This window comes from Oncorhynchus tshawytscha, linkage group LG21 (genome assembly GCF_018296145.1).
Source record: "Oncorhynchus tshawytscha isolate Ot180627B linkage group LG21, Otsh_v2.0, whole genome shotgun sequence".
In the NCBI taxonomy this organism is placed as follows: Eukaryota; Metazoa; Chordata; class Actinopteri; order Salmoniformes; family Salmonidae; genus Oncorhynchus; species Oncorhynchus tshawytscha.
The window spans coordinates 22150320-22164849 of record NC_056449.1 but is presented as its reverse complement, the minus strand read 5'-3'; the positions used below and the strand labels follow the sequence as shown (position 1 = coordinate 22164849).

Here is a 14530-nt window from a genome sequence, read left to right as displayed (position 1 = left end):
AAGTGATCAAGACAAAGGAGATGATTTTGGAATACAGGAAAAGGAGGACCGAGCACGCCCCATTCTCATCGACGGGGCTGTAGTGGAGCAGGTTGAGAGCTTCAAGTTCCTTGGTGTCCACATCACCAACAAACTAACATGGTCCAAGCACACCAAGATAGTCGTGAAGAGGGCATGACAACGCCCATTCCCCCTCAGGAGACTGAAAAGATTTGGCATGGGTCCTCAGATCCTCAAAAGGTTCTACAGCTACACCATCGAGAGCATTCTGACTGGTTGCATCACTGCCTGTTATGGCAACTGCTCGGCCTCTGACCGCAAAGTACTACAAAGGGTAGTGCGTACGGTCCAGTACATCAATGGGGCCAAGCTTCTTGCCATCCAGGACCTCTATACCAGGCGGTGTCAGAGGAAGCCACCCTAGTCAAAGACTGTTCTCTCTGCTACCGCACGGCAAGCAGTACCAGAGCACCAAGTCTAGGTCCAAGAGGCCCCAAGCAATAAGACTCCTGAACTTTTAATCAAATGGCTACCCAGACTATTTGCATCCCCCCCTCTTTTACGCTGCTGCTACTCTGTTTATGATCTATGCATAGTCACTTTAATAACTCTACCAACATGTAGATATTACCTTGACTAACCGCTGCTCCCCCACATCGACTCTAAACGGTAGCCCCTGTATATAGCCTCGCTATTGTTATTTTACTGCTGCTCTTTAACTTGTTACTTCATTTTTTTGTATTTTTCTTAAAACTGCATTGTTGGTTAAGGGCATTTCACTATAAGGTCCTGTTGTATTCGGCGCATGTGACAAATAAAATGAGATTTTATCATTAGTAGCCTACCAAACTTGCTAAAGACCAGTCGCTAATGGCCAGTACTTAGCGCTCTATTGTCCCTCTAATCACTCTGACATCAATGCAAAGGAAATCAAAAATCAAATCAAACACTTCATGAGAGCGGAATACTGCACACGAGATCCAGCCTCATAGCTGGTTGATGCATAGAATGAAATAAGAGTTCCTATAAGCCCATGTTGTGAAACAATTCTATAGGCTTTGCTATCGTGTGAGAAATCAGAATTTTGATGACTATTAAAAAGCGGATCCCATTAGCTTTCTATAGCTTAGGCCTACTATATCTATTTCGCAACTTTCCTAATATGAAGCACATCGCTTCGCTTTACAACAGGAGCAGCCTACCTGGCTGTCATGAAAATTAACTGCGGGAAAGTGTCCTTCATTAGCTATTCAATCGATTAATTACAATTCACTGATCCGTTCTAAGTCAATACTAAATTCACACATCTATTGTTTAGTATATGTAAAGGCAAAATTAAATTGACAATAGTTTGATGGGTGAGAATAGTATCACTTGTGAATGATGCCCAGGGCGGGCAGTCTACTAAAGAAATGTTTTGCCTACTTTTTCAAATCAGTCGCATGCATCATGCATTCTAGCCCATAGGCCTATATGTTTTGAGAAAGTTTGTATCACAACTTAAGGGGCCAAATAACAAAGTACAGTACCCTATAGGCCTAGGACTCGTAGAACATGGGTGGAGAGCCCATAGTCTACAGAGCTTAGTGAAACGTGTTCTTATTAGCCCAGTCATACCGCAATCACGTTTGAAAACAGTTTTGACTGGCCACTTTAAAAAGACGATCCCAGTTCTCTCGTGCTGCTATATTTATTGCTCAAATCATTAAATTAAGCACATTCACTTGCTTTACAAACGGTGTAGCCTACCTGGCATATTAAAAATGTAACCTCACACAATCTCCATTTGCTATTCAAGTGCAGCCTATTTTGTGGGCCATTCTTAATAAAAAGTAACCATTCCACACATATTATTAGGCCATATGTAAACACCAGATTCATTTGAGAATAGTCTGATGGGTAAGAATATTATCAAGTGCTTATCAAATGGTGAATGAGAGATTGATGAAGTGTGTTCTGCATGAGCAAGAAACAGTAGAGCGCTTACCTTTCTTGCAACTTTTTTCAAATAATACTTTGAGTTCCATCATGCAGCCTTAAAATGTATTAGAAATCAAAACATATAGCCTAACACTTGTATCACAACTAAAGTTGCATAAATAACTCAGAGAACCTGCTTCTTTGCTAACCGCTCAACACAATAGCCACATGTGCACACTCCCTTGGAAATCGTTTGTGTGAAAATATCCTTTCTATTTTATTCAGTTCAATTCTATTGTTCCTACTATAAAATAATGCCACAGGAATAAGTAAATCCTGGCTGCAAAATGAACTAATGCAGCCCACAGACATATGCCATAGCCAGATCAGGATGACTCAAAATATGCTATTCTGTTCAACTGAAATAGGCTACCATTTCTCCTCATCATAATGTTTCTTTAGTCCTGCCTAAAATAAATAATGGATTTATTTTGATGGTGTATGCTATAGGATTTGGCGCTTGTCTGAGTGAGGGAAATGCTGTAAATCGAGAGGAGTCGATGTGTTCTGAAAGATGAGACATTGGGGATTATAATAAAATACCCCATTGATGTCATACAAGCTAGGCTTGGGTGGTGCACCGTATTTGGAAATAGCCACAGGATGGTATTACAATACCGTCAATAGAAACAATTTCTTTGATATTTTTTAAATACATTTGACTATTTGTTGGTACTTAAGTAAATACCTGCAGTCAACTTGTGCAACATGTTAGGAGATATGTAAAATAGTGTTCTTCATTTCACCCGTCGCATAATTTTTCCATTATGAAGGTTACCGGTAGTACTCAGCGACATGGTTTATGTTTACAAGCACACAATGACGAGAGACTAGCCTCTTATGAACCATTCTGATCTCGTGAGCTCACATTGTGTATCCGTATAGTGAAACAGCATGTGAGCTCGCCAGATCAGGATGGTTCGTACGAGGCTAACGAAAGACTGGAGCCTTGGGAGTCACTCACTGTTGTACAGCACGCACCAGGTGATCTAGTTACAGTATGGAATTCACAACTAAATGTTTGCCAGCTAGATATCTTATAACTTTTAAGTTAACTGTCTAAAAAGGTGCTAAAAATGCTATGCAGTTGTGAATTTGGTTTGCTAATTAAATAGCTAGTTAGCTAAGTGTTTAGCTTCTTCAATATCAAGCTTCACTTGCCGGTCTAATATTTGTTTTGCAACAAACTGTGAGTAGCATTTTTTATTGACTTGTATAACTTTATGAGCTGGCATGTCTGTCCTGAAAACAGTTTAAGTCAGAGACTGTATAAAAATGTTTGCTCGTGCAAGTTTGCATTCTCTATAGCATTTGATATGTAACGTAAACTCACCCCATTCCGTACAAATGTGCGCAACCTCAACATTCAAACGAGGCTACAAAGAAAACTAAATGGGACTGTAGCGACTGCGTTGACTTCAAAATCGGGGGTGTGAACTAGGTTTCTATTCAAGCGTTGATCGACATGGTAATGGCTCTATAGTATTGGAGAAAAGTTGAAAAAATGGACCCTCCGTTACATCATGACGTGTCGTGCCGTAATGTACAGCACGCATAAAGCAACTATTTCTGTCTTACAATCTCTCTCCACCAGGTGTAGCACTTCTCTCATCGTTAAAAACAAGAAATGGACAGTGACGGGAGTAAGGGGGGGATACCTAGTCATTTTTTGCGTCATCATTACATGCGATCATCCTTCTCAAAGCCGCTGTTTACTTCACTTTAGCACCGCCCTAAAAACCCGTTTCAGATTCGTCACAAACCTTCAAATAGGTATGTAATGACACATTATATAAACTCTTTATAGTGTTTTATTTACATTTTAGAGGCGATAAGGTGATAAGTTGGTCAGATCGAGTGAAAAAAAGCAATTTTCCCACACAACATCTCTCCTTCTCACTATCAAGCATTAGTTTCGCTTCCCCACACGCCATTTTTAAAAAGACCCGATGGGGCTCATTGCCTGCTTGAATCATGCAGAAACGGGCAGCGTTTAGGTCATGTAATTGATTATGTTGGAAAGGGGAGAAATTGTGCTTTGCAATGGTTTTGACATTACAGTTGATCTGGAAGTATTACGTTTATGGGGCGCTAAAATAAGTTCAATTGTACGGACCAAGGCGATGTACAAAAGTGAGTGAGTTTACGTTACTTGTTGGCATTGCTAACATTCAGATTAAAGGCTTAGCGGGGTTTCGAAAATAGTACCCTTGTGTTCAGTGCCGGTATAACCGAATATCCCAGTATGACAATCTGGATCCCACTGAAGCTTAGTAGGCTATATTAAATGGATTTATTCAACTTTTTAAAATTTAGATGTTCCAAAGGCCTGAATCATTGGCTTGTAGACTTTACGTGGAAACCGGAGATGCTAAAAGTGCTTATGTTAATGAGCAATTACCGTGAGGCCGGAAGTTATTTGCATGACAATCACCGACTGACAAAATTTCATGACCGCCACAGCCCTAGTTCCACCCACTTGACCACGTTCAATCCAATCCCTTGCTTATTTATGACCACTAACCCATTTTCAGAAGAAAACTCTACAATCTCGAAGTTGACTATCCAGTGTTGAGTACATATTTAATAAATGAAAGTCCTCGTTCGTGTTCCCTGTCATCCCTCCCTGGGGCATTTGATGAGATGGGTCAGTTCAGCACGGAAGACAGACACTGGGATATTGTAGTGTCTGAGTAGGCTCACGTTTAGCGTGCCTGCTAATCACAACCCTGCAGGCCCGGCTACACAGCAGTTACTGATGGGGAGGTGCTCTGAGATCAGGGTCACGTTCACGCATTTATGATGCATAATGAACACCAACCAGCTCAGCTTTGACTCAGTCTGGGTCCCTTCACTAAACAAATAGCACTGGGAGCAGGGTCTATGCCATTTTACGGCTGTAGATGCCGGTGTCTGTCTTTATCCATACGTTGGGTTAGCAGTGTAGTGAACACACACAGACGTAAATTACACACACAGAGTCTCCACGACAATGACTGATTACAAAGCGTGTAATTTACTGAACCCTGCTCAATGTCCTGGCTTGTTAGTCCCTAAGAGACCAACCATGTTACCCAGCCACAGGTCACTCCTTCCCCATCCCCACAGGGGACTGTGTCATTCCCTCTCCCTCCCTCTTATTTCTTGCTATATTTTGCCCCCTCCCGTCCACCAAACCAGATGTCCCCTCTTCCTAGTCTACCTCTATCCTACTCTACACCCCATTCTCTTTCTACGTCTCTCTATTCCTCCCATCACCTTCACACCCTCTGTCCTCTGTCTAACCATTTCTAGGCCCTGCGCTCTCCTCTTCACTCTCTCCCTGCCTGGTTGGAGGGCTGATTTCTCTGAGGTGATGTTGTCAGTTCCACTGCTCCCCAAGGCTAAAGGGCTGCTCTCTCCAGCCCCAAGGTTCACCGAGTGTTGAACCTGGCGGTGGGATTATGCAGATCTTAATTCCCTCTCCTGCTCACACCTGGGTTTGACAGGGCATGAAATAGGGAAAGTGTTCACTGCAAAAGTTTCCGCTACGCAGGGAGAGAGATACATCAAAAAGAGAAGAGGGAGAGGAGAGGTGTGTATGATATATATATATAAATATATATAAATAAATAGAGAGCGAAAGAGCACAAGAGTTTCTCTTTATATTTTTTACTATTTTCTAAATTGTAGAATAATAGTAAAGACATTGTCACGCCCTGACCTGAGTATTCTTTGTTTTCTTTATATATTTTGGTTAGGTCAGGGTGTGACATGGGTGATGAATGTGTTTTTGTACTGTCTAGGGGTTTTATAGGTTTATGAGGTTGTTTACCATCTAGGTTTTTATGTATGTCTATGGTTGCCTAGATTGGTTCTCAATTAGAGGCAGCTGTTTATCGTTGTCTCTGGTTGGGATCCATATTTAAGCAGCCATCCTCTTTGGGTATTTGGTGGGTTATTGTCTATGTGATGATGCATGTTTGCACTCAGTTTTGATAGCGGTCACGTTCGTCTTGTTATTTTGTTTGTTTGTTTAGTGTACTTCGTGTTTTTTCGTCTTTCATTAAAAAGATGTATTCACATCACGCTGCGCTTTGGTCTCCTCACTACGACGATCGTTACAGACATAAAAAATAATAAATAACATATGGACTCATGTAAACTCAGCAAAAAAAGAAACATCCCTTTTTCAGGACCCTGTCTTTCAAAGATTATTCATAAAAATCCAAATAACTTCACAGATCTTCATTGTAAAGTGTTTAAACACTGTTCCCCACTGTTCCCCATGGTTCAACGAACTGTAAACAATTAATGAACATGCACCTGTGGAACGGTCGTTAAGACACTCACAGTTTACAGACGGTAGGCAATTAAGGTCACAGTTATGAAAACGTAGGACACTAAAGAGGCCTTTCTACTGACTCTGAAAAACACCAAAAGAAAGATGCCCAGGGTCCCTGCTCATCTGCGTGGGCAATAAATTGCAATGTCCGTACTGTGAGACGCCTAAGACAGCGCTACAGGGAGACAGGACAGACAGCTGATCATCCTCGCAGTGGCAGACCACGTGTAACAACACCTGCACAGGATCGGTACATGATTTAGAATTTTATTATCAATTTTCATAAATTTCAATTATCCTAATCGGTCTACAACCCAGAGTGTGTAAAGTTCTGGTTTAAATGAAACAGACATAATTCCCAGCTCACAATTTGTCAAATCCAAGTTTATTCACGAGAGCTCTACCATTCATATACAAAGATGTTCCTTCTATAACATTCTTCTAATCTACGCACACTCACATTAGGAGAGCTATTATGTTTAATATTTTCAGTTACTCCTTATCCATAATACATAACCTCTAACCCCTACTGGTTAAGTTTCCGGGTATAATTATTTAATCATTTATCTTAAACCTTTTAAATTATTTTACCAGTAGGGGTTAGAGGTTATGTAGCATGGATAAGGAGTAACTGAAAATATTAAACATAAGTCTGTGTGTCTGTTACTTGAACTTTGTGAAGCATTTATTTGGGCTGCTTTTTCTGAGGCTGATAACTCTAATGAACTTATCCTCTGCATCAGAGGTAACTCTGGGTCTTCCATTCCTGTGAGAGCCAGTTTCATCATAGCGCTTGATGACGTTCAACATTTCAACAATTGACTGACCTTCATGTCTTAAAGTAATGATGAACTGTCGTTTCTCTTTGCTTTTTTGAGCTGTTCTTGCCATAGTACGGACTTGGTATTTTACCAAATAGGGCTATCTTCTGTATACCCCACCTACCTTACCACAACACAACTGATTGGCTCAAACGCATTAAGAAAGAAATTCCACAAATGAACCTTTAACAAGGCACACCTGTTAATTGAAATGCATTCCGGTTGACTACCGCATGAAGCTGGTTGAGAGAATGCCAAGAGTGTGCAAAGCTGTCATCAAGGCAAAGGGTGGCTATTTGAAGAAAAAATATATTTTGATTTGTTTAATACTTTTTTGGATACTACATGATTCCATGTGTTATTTCATCATTTTGATGTCTTCATTATTATTCTACAATGTAGAAAATAGTAAAAATAAAGAGAAACTTGAATGAGTAGGTGTTCTAAAACATTTGACTGGTAGTGAGTGAGATATATATATATATATCCACACACACACAGTTGATGTCAGAAGTTTACATAAACCAAATACATTTAAACTCATTTATTTACTCATACATTTAAAGTTTTTCACAATTCCTGATATTTAATCCTCGTAAAAATTCCCTATCTTAGGTCAGTTAGGATCACCACTGTATTTTAAGAATGTGACAAGTCAGAATAATAGTAGAGAGAATGATTTATTTCAGCTTTTATTTCTTTCATCACATTCCCAGTCGGTCAGAAGTTTACATGCACTCAATGAGTATTTGTTAGCACTGCCTTTAAATTGTTTAACTTGGGTCAAACGTTTTGGGTAGCCTTCCACAAGCTTCCCACAATAAATTGGGTACATTTTGGCCCATTCCTCCTGACAGAGCTGGTGTAACTGAGTCAGGTTTGTAGGCCTCCTTGCTCGCACACGCTTTTTCCATTCTGTCCACACATTTTCTATAGGATTGAGGTCAAGGCTTTGTGATGGCCCCTCCAATACCTTGACTTTGTTGTCCTTAAGCCATTTTGCCACAACTTTGGAAGTTTGCTTGGGGTCATTGTCCATTTGGAAGACCCATTTGCCACCAAGCTTTAACTTCCTGACTGATGTCTTGAGATTTTGCTTCAATATATCCACATAATTTTCCTTCCTCAATATGCCATCTATTTTGTGAAGTGCACCAGTCCATCCTGCAGCAAAGCACACCCACAACATGAGGCTGCCACCCCCGTGCTTCACGGTTGGGATGGTGTTCTTCGGCTTGCAAGCCTCCCCCTTTTTCATCCAAACATAACGATGGTCATTATGGCAAAACAGTTATATTTTTGTTTCATCAGACCAGAGGACATTTCTCCAAAAAGTATGATCTTTGTCCCCATGTGCAGTTGCAAACCGCAGTTGGGCTTTTTTATTGCAGTTTTGGAGCAGTGGATTCTTCCTTGCTGAGTGGCCTTTTAGGTTATGTCGATATAGGACTCATTTTACTGTGGATACAGATACTTCTGTATCTGTTTCCTCCAGCATCTTCACAAGGTCCTTTGCTGTAATTCTGGGATTGATTTGCACATTTCGCACCAAAGTACGTTCATCTCTAGGACACAGAACACGTCTCCTTCCTGAGTGGTATGACTGCTGCACTGAGTTTGAAGGTAGGCCTTGAAATACAACCACAGGTACACACCTCCAATTGACTCAAATTATGTCAATTAGCCTATCAGAAGCTTCTAAAGCCATGATATCATTTTCTGGAATTTTCCAAGCTGTTTAAAGGCACAGTCAACTTAGTGTATGTAAACTTCTGACCCCACTGGAATTGTGATACATATAAGTAAATATAAGTATATAAGTAAAATAATCCATCTGTAAACAATTGTTGGAAAATGTACTTGTGTCATGCACAAAGTACATGTCCTAAACGACTTGCCAAAACTATAGTTTGTTAACAAGAAATTTGTGGTGTGGTTGAAAAACAAGTTAATGACTCCAACCTAAGTGTACGTAAACTTCTGACTTCAGCTATATATATATATATATATATATATATATATATATATATATATATATATATATATATATATATATATATAGAGAGAGAGAGAGAGAGAGAGAGAAAGACTGACAACGAGAGCGTGTGAAAGCAAGATAGGAAGCTAAAAATGTATATACAGAAAGCAGGGAAGAGGGAGAGAGAGTGCACCCGAGAGAGAAATAGAGTGAGCGTCTCTCTCGTGTCTGTCAACCCAGACACCTTGTCTAAACAGAAATGAGACAGCAGCATTCCACTGTTTTCCTATGATAATTAAATCAAGCATTGTACAGGTGCCAGGCACACTCATTTCATCACTCCATTTCTGAAATCTCATCAGGACAGATTTTTCGAAAGAAGGCATTTGTTATATATATATATATTTTAAATGTTTAGAAGGTAGAGCTTATGGTGAGGTTACCAGGTTATGGTGACTGTTATATAATGGTTACAATATACATGTATCCACTATTTATAACACAAGTTCAGATGGATGCTCTACAGGTAGTTTAAGTCAATACAGGTTATCTTCTCTCTCTCTTCTGTTTAGGTGTGGGTGAGATAGAGGTCTTTTGCATAATATTGTGTTAATACAAGGGTAACATGCCAGGTAGAATCACACAAACCTGTTACTTGCACATAAGGAGACAGTGCTGTGAATAATCCATTGTTTGCATGTCTCGTTTGTTGCTAGTTATTTACCCTCCGTTATAAATCGAGTGTTACTGGTCAACATCTTGCCTCTATTTTTGACTAAACTGTCAAGATAACCTTTAATGCATTTTTAAGCAAAGGATCTAGGGCTCAAATATTATATATTAGAATGTGTTTGCCAATGTCCAAATATACAAAAGTCTGGTAGCAATCAATGTTCGGTTAGTCTCAAGATCAATTGATTTTACCTTAACCTTTTATTCCTCTGCATACTCAAAGCAAAATTTAACCACAATAATCAGATAGATAGTGATATAATCTCGGTAAGGGATTATATGAAATGTAGAAAAAAAACTGCTTTAAATCCACTCGGTTGCCCAGTGAAAGACAACCCACAAGCAATGCAATACTGTCTTTCTTACCTGATAAAGCCTCCTTGAAAAAAGCAAAAAGACAAGACATATAGAATCCTTATGACCTGTGGGAGCATCCTCTGACTCAGTCTCTCAATCCCTTCCGTTGGAATAATTTGCAGAAAATAATCTGAGCGGCAATCAAATCCACTGAGCGATTTTTGAGACTAGGCAAAAGAAAGGCATCGTCTCTGTGAGTCTGCAAATCTAATACAACAGTTTGGCTTTGGGGAAAGAAACTTCTTCCCCCCAACCACTAAATCCAGAGGACTGTACGAATCCACTCGGTCTCTTCTTTAACACTTGTGTTTGTTTGTCAGTGTGTGTTTTAGCGGGAGTGTGCTTTTCTCATTCTTTCTCGCTCTTTTTTTTTTTTAACGGCAAACCGCTTACTCCAGGAATAATACGGGGGAGGATTTAAAGGGACAGTAGCCTCTTTTTTTTATATTGGTCAGATAGAGAGATGGCTATAGAGCTTTTTGCAGTCCAAAACCCCTCAAAAAATACACCTGGTTAGTCCAGCCATCCCTATGGATAAAAAGAATGGGAAAGATTAGAGTTTAGGAATAAACCCCTCAAATAAATTCTGGGGTTAACACAGGCTCTTATATTTTGTGCTATGAGATAATAGCAGTTGGTTAACATGAACTGTATGAATGATGAAGCCCTTATGATTTATGTATTTTTATTATTACATACATTCTTCAAAATTCACAAAAAGTGACATTAGCTGATGAAGATTATCTAAACGTATAAGATCTCCTAAACCTGTGTTTACCACAGACCTTACTTTGGGCATTCATCCCAAAACTAAAAAAAAAAGTTTTTCATTTTCCTCATAGGCTTTGTCCAAAAAACCATGGCGGAGTTAGTGCCTACAAAAAGACGCCATTACTATTTCTCTCTTTTGCAATTAGCTCTGTGTGTGGGAGATCAAATCACATTTTATTTGTCAAATGCCCCGTAAACAAAAGGTGTAGACTTATTTACGGGTCCTTCCCAACAATATAGAGAGAAAAATAATGGAAATATAATACCATGAGGAATAAATACAAAATGTGTAACGATAACTTGGCTATATACACAGGGTACTAGTACATAGTAGATTGCAGGGGTGGTAAAACATTTCCGGTTTCCGGCCGGAGATGGGTTTTCCTCTTCGTTTCAATACGGGGAGAAGATTTTGTGGGGATGGTCGTGTGGAAAAAGTCTACAGAGACAAGCGGGAACCACAGGAACTTCTGTTATGAGTTTGGGGATTTACTGCCTCTACCTAAGCTGCAGGATACAGTCTTCTGTTTCAGCTGTGAGGAAGGGAAGATGAAAAAGAGGAAGAAGGCATTGAAGAGAATGAGGAATGCAGAGGTTGAGGTTGAATTTGATGAAGATGGTGATAGAAAGAGTGACGGGGGGGGGCGAAGAAGAGTGAGCAGTGCACCAGGTTGCGTAATGGAGGTGAAATGGAATTGAGTGAGGCCGAGTTATGTGAGGTGGAACGTGTGGTGAAGAGCTTGGAGCCTAAGCCTTTCATCGATGGACATAAAGAAGAATCTGGTCCAGTAGGAGTGAAATTTTGGGAGAAAGTGGATCCTTGCCATTTAGCAGGCCCATTTGTGATTTCAGGGTGGGTGGGATAGGAGTTGGGTGCAGTTGAGTCAGTGAAGGAAACTTGCGATATTTGCGTGTTTCTTCCGTCCAAAAGGGAGAGGGCGCTCCGTGTCACACAACTCGGGGCAAGATCGGTTTCTTGCTTTGCTCTTAGTAACAGGGTACCATTGAAAGGAGTGATTACTGGGCTAGCGGTAAATGTAAAGGTGGACAAGCGTCAGTTGGAGTGATGTAAATTTTGCCGCCATTGGACTCTGGATCAGTAGAAATGTGTTCTCTGGAGTGATGATTCACACTTCACCATCTGGCAGTCTGACGGATGAACCTGGGTTTGGCGGATGCCAGGAGAATGCTACCTGCCTGAATGCATAGTGCCAACTGTAAAGCTTGGTGGAGGGGGAATAATGGTCTGGGACTGTTGTTCATGGTTCGGGCTAGGCGCCTTAATTCCAGTGAAGGGAAATATTAACGCTACAGCATACAAGGACATTCTAGACGATTCTGTGCTTCCAACTTTGTGGCAACAGTTTGGGGAAGGCCCTTTCTGGTTTCAGCATGACAATGTCCCATGCACAAAGCGAGGTCCTTACAGAAATGGTTTGTCAAGATCAGTGTGGAAAAATTTGACTGGCCTGCACAGAGCCCTTACCTCAACCTTACCGAACGCCTTTGGGATGAATTGGAACGCCGACTGCGAGCCACGCCTAATTGGCCAATATCAGTGACCTACCTCACTAACGCTCTTCTGGCTGAATGGAAGCAAGTCCCCGCAGCAATGTTCCAGCATTTAGTGGAAGCCTTCCCAGAAGAGTGGAGGCTATTATTGCAGAAAAGGAGAGTACAACTTCATGTTAATGTCCAGGATTTTGGAATGAGATGTTTGAGTAGCTGAGGAGCTGTCCACGTACTTTTGGTCATGTAGTATAACACTTAACTAGTTGCCTTGAACTCAGCGTCCTAGCAACTCAACAAGCACCAGCTGCTAGCAATTGCCAATCAGCCTCCAGTGCCATTTGCAACACTTAATTAGTAACCTTGAACGGACCTCCTCAAACAAGCTCCAGTTGCTACTAAATCAAATCTAATTTTATTTGTCACATACACATGGTTAGCAGATGTTAATGCTTGTGCTTCTAGTTCCGACCTTGCAGTAATATCTAAGAAGTAATCTAACAATTTCACAACAACTACTTTTAAAGGGACGAATAAGGGATGAATAAGTACATGTAAATATATGGATGAGCGATGGCCGAACGGCATAGGCAAGATGCAGTAGATGGTATAGAATACAGTATATACATATGAGATGAGTAATGTAGGGTATGTAAACATTACATGAAGTGGCATTGTTTAAAGTGACTAGTGATACATTTATTACATCCATTTTTTCATTATTAAAGTTGCTAGAGATTTGAGTCAGTATGTTGGCAGCAGCCACTCAATGTTAGTGATGGCTGTTCAGCAGTCTGATGGCCTTGAGATAGAAGCTGTTTTTCAGTCTCTCGGTCCCAGCATTGATGCACCTGTACTGACCTCGCCTTCTGGATGATAACGGGGTGAACAGACAGTGGCTCGGGTGGTTGTTGTCCTTGATGATCTTTTTGGCCTTCCTGTGACATCAGGTGGTGTAGGTGTCCTGGGGGGCAGGTAGTTTGCCCCCGGTGACTGGTTGTGCAGACCTCACTACCCTCTGGAGAGCCTTACGGTTGTGGGTGGAACAGTTGCCGTACCAGGTGGTGATACAGCCCGACAGGATGCTCTCGATTGTGCATCTGTAAAAGTTTGTGAGTGTTTTTGGTGACAAGACAAATTTCTTCAGCCTCCTGAGGTTGAAGAGTCACTGTAGCGCTTTCTTCACAATGCTGTCTGCGTGTGTGGACCATTTCAGTTTGTCTGTGATGTGTACGCAGAGGAACTTTCCACCTTCTCCACTGCTGTCCCGCAGGGTGGAGATGTTGTTTCCTACCCTCACCACCAGGGGAGTCCTGTCAGAAAGTCCAGGACCCAGTTGCACAGGGCGGTGTCGAGACCCAGGGTCTTGAGCTTAATGACAAGTTTGGAGGCTACTATGGTGTTAAATGCTGAGATGTAGTCGATGAACAGCATTCTTACATAGGTATTCCTCTTGTCCAGATGGGTTAGGGCAGTGTGCAGAGTCATTGCGATTGTGTCGTCTGTGGACCTATTGGGGCGGTAAGCAAATTGGAGTGGGTCTAGGGTGTCAGGTAGGGTGGAGTTGATATGATCCTTGGCTAGTCTCTCAAAGCACTTCATAATGACGGAAGTGAGTGCTACGGGCTGATAGTCGTTTAGCTCAGTTACCTTGGCTTTCTTGGGAACAGGAACAATGGTGGCCCTCTTGAAGCATGTGGGAACAGCAGACTGGGATAGGGATTGATTTAATATATCCGTAAACACATCAGCCAGCTGGTCTGTGCATGCTCTGAGGACAGCTAGGGATGCCATCTGGGCCAGTAGCCTTGTGAGGGTTAACATGTTTAAATGTTTTACTCAAGTTGGCTGCGGTGAATGAGAGTCTGCAGGTTTTGGTAGCGGGCCGTGTCGGTGGTACTGTATTGTCCTCAAAGCGAACAAAGAAGTTGTTTCTTTTTTCTGGGAGCAAGACATCAGGGTCCGCGACTGGGCTGGTTTTCTTTTTGTAGTCCGTGATTGACTTTAGACCCTGCCACATACCTCTCGTGCCTGAGCTGTTGAATTGCAACTCTACTT

The 14530-nt window shown here is 41.2% G+C and overlaps 1 protein-coding gene across 2 annotated transcripts in view; it reads right to left on the bottom strand.

The window, feature by feature from the left end:
- The window catches only part of glra4a (glycine receptor, alpha 4a), a 73460-nt gene extending 62902 nt beyond the window's left edge, over positions 1–10558 (bottom strand). For both annotated transcript variants that reach the window (XM_024383200.1, XM_024383201.1), the window contains exon 1: positions 10202–10558. In XM_024383200.1, coding sequence (XP_024238968.1) covers positions 10202–10269 — 68 coding nt within the window. In that variant the 5' untranslated portion in view covers positions 10270–10558. The remainder of the gene's footprint in view (positions 1–10201) is intronic.
- Positions 10559–14530: the final 3972 nt, after the last annotated feature.